The sequence below is a fragment of the Curcuma longa genome, chromosome 3, assembly GCF_044706935.1.
Source record: "Curcuma longa cultivar G26 ecotype Majalengka, Jawa Barat chromosome 3, ITB_CL_G26_1.1, whole genome shotgun sequence".
Lineage (NCBI taxonomy): Eukaryota > Viridiplantae > Streptophyta > Magnoliopsida > Zingiberales > Zingiberaceae > Curcuma > Curcuma longa.
Genome location: NC_133863.1, coordinates 1,836,760 through 1,845,531, shown reverse-complemented (window position 1 = coordinate 1,845,531; position 8,772 = coordinate 1,836,760). Strand labels below are relative to the sequence as shown.

General features: G+C 42.6%; 2 protein-coding genes and 1 pseudogene across 2 annotated transcripts; 2 read left to right on the top strand and 1 right to left on the bottom strand.

Annotated features, from left to right (window-relative positions):
* Positions 1-1,489, top strand: LOC141824888 (aquaporin NIP2-1-like; annotated as a pseudogene).
* Positions 1,490-1,833: 344 nt separating this feature from the next.
* On the top strand, positions 1,834-3,610 carry LOC141825717 (pectinesterase/pectinesterase inhibitor-like). The gene is made up of 2 exons (XM_074713102.1): positions 1,834-2,818; positions 2,916-3,610. Exons 1-2 carry the CDS (start codon positions 1,834-1,836, stop codon positions 3,608-3,610), a joined length of 1,680 nt encoding a protein of 559 aa, XP_074569203.1.
* Positions 3,611-6,783: 3,173 nt separating this feature from the next.
* On the bottom strand, positions 6,784-8,551 carry LOC141822754 (pectinesterase/pectinesterase inhibitor-like). The gene is made up of 2 exons (XM_074710085.1): positions 7,576-8,551; positions 6,784-7,478 (listed from the first exon to the last, which is right to left on the bottom strand). Exons 1-2 carry the CDS (start codon positions 8,549-8,551, stop codon positions 6,784-6,786), a joined length of 1,671 nt encoding a protein of 556 aa, XP_074566186.1.
* Positions 8,552-8,772: the final 221 nt, after the last annotated feature.

Below are 8,772 nucleotides of genomic sequence, written 5' to 3'. Positions count from 1 at the left end.
ATGGCTTCTCATTCCAACGAAATCCATGACATCGACGTTGCCACCGCGCAAGACGCCTTCCACCTCCCTTCTGTGCCCCGTCGCCGCAGGCCTTTCAGGGACAGCTTCCCTCCCTTTCTTGCCAGAAAGGTCCGGTAATTCATTGTGGATTAATTAATTATCGTGTACTGTCTACTGAGCCAGGGAGCTTAACCTGATAGCGAATCGATCGCAGGTTGTTTCGGAGGTGATATCTACGTTTCTGCTGGTGTTCGTCACCTGCGGCAGTGGCGCACTTAGCAAGCGCAACCCGTCGCAGGTGTCGCAGCTGGGGGCGTCGGTCGCCGGAGGCCTGATCGTGACGGTGATGATCTACGCCGTCGGGCATATCTCAGGGGCGCACATGAACCCCGCCGTCACCTTGGCCTTCGCCGTCGCCAGGCACTTCCCGTGGGTTCAGGTCTGCCGCCACGAATTTTTTTTTTTTTATCATAGAAATCTTTCGAGATCGATGAAGCCAAAGTTTTCAGCTCAATTCGATACAGACATTAATTTTTCCATCAGAAACAATGGTGCAACTTGTAGGGTGATATTGAGATGGTAGAACAGTATGAATCCAATAATTAGCAGCTAATTAATTAATTTAAACGTTCAATTAATGTGTAGGTTCCTTTCTACTGGGGAGCTCAGATAACAGGTGCGACAGTTGCCTCCTTCATCCTACGCGGGCTGCTCCACCCCATCACCGATCTCGGGACTACCACGCCGTCGGGCGCCGCCGGGAAGGCCTTGGTGGCTGAGATCATCGTCACCTTCAACATGATGTTCGTCACGCTTGCGGTGGCAACAGACACAAGAGCCGTATGAGTTTAATCGCCGGCCGGCCAATATTGATAATTAATTATTAACAAGCTAATTTATAAGTATCTCAAAATTAATCGATGATGATCGATCCTTGTTGCAGGTAGGAGAGTTGGCTGGCCTGGCCGTAGGTTCTGCAGTCTGCATCACTTCAATTTTTGCAGGGTAAATTAAAATTAACTAACAAATTAAATTAATCTCAACTTTACTAGGTTAAGGTTTGAGCCGCCAGCTAGAGATATATATATATATACATGCAGACCTATATCTGGAGGATCCATGAACCCTGCGAGGACGCTGGGGCCTGCGTTCGCGAGCAACATCTACAGCTCAGTGTGGGTGTACCTTGTCGCGCGGACCTCCGATCGGCACCATCGCCGGCGCTTTGGCCTACAACTTCATCCGACTACAAGGCCCGACCCTGTCGCAGTCGTCGCAGAAAGGCAGCCAGAAGTCGCCTTCCATAAAGATGCGTCGCATGCAGAGGCAGGAGGAGGAGGAGCCCCCTGTGGATGACGATGGCGCCGGCGATGCTGTTGATGTGTGAAAAGATTTGGTAACTGCCAAGTAATTAATTAGCGAATGCTATATGTTTATGAATCTGAAGAAGATGTTAGTTAGTTAATTAGTATCTGCAATTTAGTTAATATGCACTAAAAATAGTTAAAAATATGAACAGATTTGTGTGATTTCAAGTGCCATATAGTTAAAAATAGTAGTTTGAGGAATTTCTATCGAGTCTCTTGATCAGTGCCACCGTTTTCTGCGGCGATCCAATCACGAATTCGCAATACTTGAGGACGAGGAGATCCTTGCTTTCTTTAGTCATATCCGTTCAATTCGATCGCCACTATATAAACAACGCCTTCCAATCCATGCAACTCCATTGCCACCAATAAGATCAGGGGCTCGGGCTCCCATCGATACCAATCCTCAAATAAATTTATGAATTTATCAAAAAATTTATAAATAAATAAAAAGATTTAAGGAGATATGGGAAAAGCTGTCCTCGGAGCTTTCTCCGCGATCCTGGTGGTGGCGGCGGTGATCGGCGTGGTCGCGACGGTGGTGAACATGAACCACAAGTCGTCGTCGACGTCGTCAGAGGACTCGTCGGTGTCCTCGCCGTCCACGTCCGTCAAAGCCCTCTGCCTCCAGACCGATTACAACGATGTCTGCATGCGCACCGTCGGCACGGCCGTCAACTCCTCTGCCTCCGACCCCAAGGAGTTCATCCAGGCCGCGTTCCAGGCCGCCATGGATGAGATCAACGGGGCCTTCAACCTCACCAACAACGTCAGCGCCGGCGCCCACGACGAGTTCAACAAGAACGCCTTCGCCGACTGCAAGTCGCTGCTGGAGTACGCCACCGAGGAGCTGCAGGCCGCCATGACGGAGTCGCACGACGTCGACAACCTGGCGAGCCGCACCGACGACATCAAGAGCTGGCTGTCCGCCGTCATCACCTACCAGGAGACCTGCATCGACGGCATCACGCAGCCGGAGCTGCAGGACTCGATGAGGAACGGCATGGAGACGGCAGCGCAGGTCACCAGCAACGCCATCGCATTCGTCGACGCCCTCAGCTCCCTGCTCAAGAGCTTCAACTTCGACATCAACGTGACCAGCACAGGGCGACGGCTTCTAGAGGAAGACGGCAAGTACCCATCATGGCTCTCGCCGCACGACAGGAAGTTGGTGGCCGCGCAGTCGAAGGGGCAACTGACGCCCAACGCGGTGGTGGCACAGGACGGCAGCGGAAACTTCAAGACCATATCCGATGCGCTCAAAGCCATGCCGAAGAAGAACACCGGCAGGTACGTGATCTACGTGAAGGCAGGCATCTACAAGGAGTACGTCATGGTGACGAAGGACATGAACCAAGTCTTCATGTACGGTGACGGGCCCAGAAAGACGGTTGTCACAGGGAGCAAGAACTTCGTCGACGGCGTCGGCACGATGAACACGGCCACATTCGGTACGGATCAAACTACTAGATCTCCTCGCGTTCCTTAATTCGATCCAAATTTAGTCATAACGAATTGAATCCCTTATTTTTGTTTGTCATCCTGCAGCCGTGGTTGGACAGGGCTTTATCGCCAAGTCCATGGGATTCAGCAACACAGCCGGCGCCATCAAGCACCAAGCGGTGGCGCTCCGCGTGCAGGCCGACATGGCCGCCTTCTTCAACTGCCGAATGGACGGCTACCAGGACACGCTGTACGTGCACGCCCACCGTCAATTCTACCGCAACTGCGTCATCTCCGGCACCATCGACTTCATCTTCGGCGACGCCGCCGCCGTCTTCCAGAATTGCCTCATCGTCCTCCGCCGCCCCATGGACAACCAGCAGAACACCGTCACGGCGCACGGCCGCACCCAGGCCAAGGAAGCCACCGGTCTCGTCATCCAGAACTGCCGCATCGTCCCCGACCAGAAGCTCTTCCCCGACCGCTTGAAGATCCCCAGCTACCTCGGTCGCCCATGGAAGGCCTACTCCCTCACCGTCGTCATGGAGTCCACCATCGGCGACCTGATCCGCCCCGAAGGGTGGATGCCGTGGGACGGCAACCTGTACCTTAACACTCTGTACTACGCCGAGTATGGCAACCGCGGCCCCGGCGCCGGCACCAGCGGCCGCGTCAAATGGAAAGGATTCCATGTCATTGACAAGAAAACTGCACAACAGTTCACCGTCGAACCCTTCATCCAAGGCAGCCAATGGATCAAGTACACAGGCATTAGTTACTTGCCCGGCCTCAAATATTGATTGAGCTCAAACTCCACTAATGGAAATTAAAGCCAGAAGAGAGAACAGGAAGCTGGTTACTTTCTATTGATCTGAAGAGAGGGATGAAGAAACAGATCAGTACTGGAATTCGAGGATTCAATCTACCGCTTGAAGTGGATCGACCTTCCTTCCCTCGAGTTAATTGTTCTGTGATTAATTCGTGGAACAATTTTACATTAACACTCATTTCAGTTTTTTTTTAACATTTGTATTCAAATTACAATCTCATTTTTTCCCATCAACTATAAAATTTGTTCTCACAAGTAATTATATGCTTAGCGTTCATGGTGAAAGATTGACTTTTAATGCTAATGATCGATTTAAGTTTTTTTAAGTAACTTTATAGTTACAAGGTACTTTATAATTCCAACATAATTAAAGGTGCATGGAGAATGAATTTAAAAGAGAATTCAATTTTATATATATATATATATATATATATATATAATCACTTAGGAGGAAATATCTTAGTATTTAAGCATCTTGTAAAAATCTTGATATGAATATGTAAGATTAAAGATGGGTTTTTTTTTTTCTAATTTGTCTTCATTGGATTAGATTATATATTGTTCATTTAAAATAGAAAAAATAAGATTAAATTTCTATAATAATAATTATCATATGGATAGAAATTCATTTAAATCTAAGGGGGTATTTGGTTGAAAATTATCATTGATACTCTTGTTTATTTGTCAAAAGTTATCAATCATAACTTTGTTTGATTCATGGTTATGATCAATTTACAAATAATACAATATCACTGTCACATCAGCAAATGAGTTATAATTCGGGATTGTAATTACCCTGGCAGCTTAAGGTATTCTACAATTCTGGAGGTTAACAAATTTTTTTTCTTGATTACTCCTCAATTTTAAAACTCAATTAATTAAAATGTATTGTGAAATCTAATTGAAACTAGGTTAATTAATTTAATAAATTTAATTTAAAATTTTATAAATTTAAAAGAGATAATTTATTTTAAATTTAAAAATAAAATTAATGAATTATATTTATTATTTTAATAAATTATTTTATTGAAATAAAAATAATAAATTATATTTATTAATTTAATGAATTGTTTTATTAAAATAAATTTTTAATGAATAAATTTTTAAATATATATAAATTTATTTTAAATTTAAAAACATAAAATTAATAAATTATATTTATTAATTTAATGGATTATTTTTATTAAAATAATTAATTTAATGAATTATTTTATTAAAATATATATAAATTTATGTTAAATTTTAAAAAATAAAATTAATAAATGATGTTTATTAATTTAATAAATTATTTTATTAAAATAGTTATTTTAATGAATTATTTTATTAAAATAAAAGTAACAAATTATATTTATTAATTAATAAATTATTTTATTAAAATAATTATTTTAATGAATTATTTTTTAAAATATATATAAATAATATTTTAAATTTTAAAATAATAAAATTAATGAATTAATTTATTAAAATAATTATTTTCATAAATTATTTTATTAAAAATATATAAATTTATTTTAAATTTTAAAAATTATAAATAAATTATATTTATTTTTTGATATATTATCAATTTATTAATATTAATATTATTAATTTAATTTAATTTATTTGAATCAAGGGTAATATAGTAAATATAAAACTTATTATATTTTATTTCCTCCAAATAAATAAGTTGAACCAAACAAAATTATATTATCTTTTATACCCCATAACTTTGTTATATTTTATACCTGATAACTTTGATTATGTGATTACTTGGTAATCATATAACCAAAGTTATATATGATAATTTGAATCAAATGCACCCTAAATATGTTTGTTATTACATAAGTAATTATAGATACAAGTGGAATTTAAATTTTATCAACTTATAATTTCTTTTTATTTTAAATGAAAGGGGTTTGAGTGAGGATATGTCACTTCCTTCATTCTATTGACATCCTAAAGTAAAATGTAAAGAGTTAAGAGTATAACTACATAATTAATTTAGCATATTTTATTATGTAGTTAAGAGCATAACTACATAATTAATTTAGCAGGTAAAGGAGATCCAAGTGAGTTGGTTAAATGAATTAATTGAGTTAATTAGATCGGGGTACTTAGGCATATCATTCAATTCAATCTACATGGGACGGTCAAGTGCATCAATTGGTTTGCACATGCTAGGACAAATTGGATGGACCAAATTAAACAATAAGCTAATTTGAGATGATAAATTTAAGAAATTGGGTGAGTTAGTCAAGTCCATTGGCGTCAGATAAAATAATAATTATTTTGTAGGTTAATTATAATAGAGAATTTTTAAGAAAGATATAAGAAATCATCAAACATAGAGAATTATTCTCTTGATTTAACTAGATAATTAACTCAAAATAAAGATAATACTCTAACATCAACTAAATAAATATTTAAATAGTATGAAAATTTTAAAAATGTAAAAGATGAAAATAACCTTACTAAAAGGACTATAATTTTTTGGAGCCTCCAAAAAAATTTTAAATGATATTTTTTTCAATCTAAGATTGGATAGTTATGAGTTACACTAAATAATAAATATATATCTTTGAATGAATTTTGATTGATATATTATAGGTCTTGTAGTTCAATCCAAGTCAAAAGTCAGAGTCTAAAACTTATGATTAAAACGATCCCTAAAAGATGTGTGTTTAATGATCCTGACATCATCATCCATCATTCTAAATGAGCCGATTGATCTAATTGTTCAAGTAGATCCAATTAAGTTGGACAAACTCAATAAATAATTATATGTGGTGAGCTAGATAGAATTGAGAGAACTAGTACACACATTGTGCCAATTTGTTTACAATTTAGTATATATTTTCTCTAGCTCTCATATTATATTATATAAATATGGATTTTCTTTGTAAAGTAAGATACTTAATCACTTGACATAAGGTTCCTTTTATTTTTATGCATGTTTATACTTATTTTTCTACAATTAAAGATTAAGATTTCATTTTATGAGTTTCTAATTTAGGTGATTCTTTATTTTAGAGACAACAACAAAAAAAAGATATTAAATGATGTTAGATTAGTTTCCGACTTAATTGAGTGGTATGAGTTCATTTGACAGCCAATATCAATCAAGCAATAGTTTCATTAAGTCAATTGATGCACATTGGAATTCAGTTAGTATTTGAGGCCGCCAAGGTAGCGAATGCCAGTGTAAGGGATCCACTGGTTGCCGCCGATGAAGTTATTCACCGTGAATTGTTGGGCCGTTTGCTTGTTGATGACACGGAATCCACGCCAGTTGACGCGGCCGCTGGTGCCGGCGCCGGGGCCGCGGTTGCCATACTCGGCGTAGTACAGAGTGTTAAGGTACAGGCTGCCGTCCCACGGCATCCACCCTTCGGGGCGGATCAGGTCGCCGATGATGGACTCCATGACGACGGTGCGGGAGTAGGCCTTCCATGGGCGACCCAGGAAGCTGGGAATCTTGAACCGGTCGGGGAAGAGCCTCTTGTCGGGGACGATGCGGCAGTTATGGATGACGAGGCCGGTGGCCTCCTTGGCCTGGGTGCGGCCGTGCGCCGTGACGGTGTTCTGCTGGTTGTCCATGGGGCGGCGGAGGACGATGAGGCAGTTCTGTAAGACGGCGGCGGAGTCGCCGAAGATGAAGTCGATGGTGCCGGAGATGACGCAGTTGCGGTAGAATTGGCGTTGGGCGTGCACGTACAGCGTGTCCTGGTAGCCGTCCATCCGGCAGTTGAAGAAGGCGGCCATGTCGGCCTGCACGCGGAGCGCCACCGCTTGGTGCTTGATGGCTCCGGCTGTGTTGCTGAATCCCATGGACTTGGCGATAAAGCCCTGTCCCACCACGGCTGCAGGATGACAAACAAAAATAAGGGATTCAATTCGTTATAACTCAATTTGGATCGAATTAAGGAACGCGAGGAGATCTAGTAGTTTAATCCGTACCGAATGTGGCCGTGTTCATTGTGCCGACGCCGTCGACGAAGTTCTTGCTCCCTGTGACAATGGTCCTTCTGGGTCCATCTCCGTACATGAAGACTTGGTTCATGTCCTTCGTCACCATGACGTACTCCTTGTAGATGCCTGCCTTCACGTAGATCACGTACCTTCCGGAGTACCGTTTAGGCATGGCTTTGAGCGCATCGTTTATCGTCTTGAAGTTGCCGCTGCCGTCCTGCGCCACCACCACGTTGGGCCTCAGTTGCCCCCTCGATTGCGCCGCCAACAGCTTCCTGTCGTGCGCCGAGAACCACGTCGGGTACTTTCCGGCTTCTTCCGACAGGAGTCGCCGGCCTGAGCTCGTGATGTTGAGGCTGTTCAAGTTGAAGGACTTTAAGAGCGAGCTGAGGGCGTCGACGAATGCGATGGCGTTGCTGGTGACCTGCGCCGCCGTCTCCATGCCGTTTCTCATCGAGTCCTGCAGCTCCGGCTGCGTGATGCCGTCGATGCAGGTCTCCTGGTAGGTGATGACAGCGGACAGCCAAGTCCTGAGGTCGTCGGCGCGGCGCGCCACGCCGTCGACGTCGTCCGACACTATCATGGCGGCCTGCAGCTCCTCGGTGGCGTAATCCAGCAGCGACTTGCAGTCGGCGAAGGCGTTCTTGTTGAACTCGTCGTTGGCGCCGGCGCTGACGTTGTTGGTGAGGTGGGCCGCCGAGTTGATCTCGTCCAGAGCAGCCTGGAAGGCGGCCTGGATTAAGGCCTTGGGGTCGGAGGCAGAGGAGTTGACGGCGCCGACGGTGCGCATGCACACGTCGCTGTAGTCGGTCTGGGAGCAGAGGGATTTAACGGATGTAGAAGACAGCGATGGCTCCTCCTCCGACGACTTGTGGGTGTTGTTCACCACCGTGGCGATGACGCCGATCACCGCGGCCACCAAAAGGACCGCCGCGAAGGCGCCGAACAAGGCCTTGTTCGCCATTTTTATTCCTTTTACTGATTTCCTAACTAAATTTGCGACCTTAATTATGGCCCTCTCAAACTGATATACAATCTATTGGCGAACTATTGAGAAGAATAGGAGCCGAAGCTCCTGATGATAATTTGGGTGGTCGCTAATGGGAGGAATGAGCCGATCGAGGTGAATTAGTTTATATATTGCGAGAGAAGTCTAACATTAGTAAACCACAACTCACGTTCATG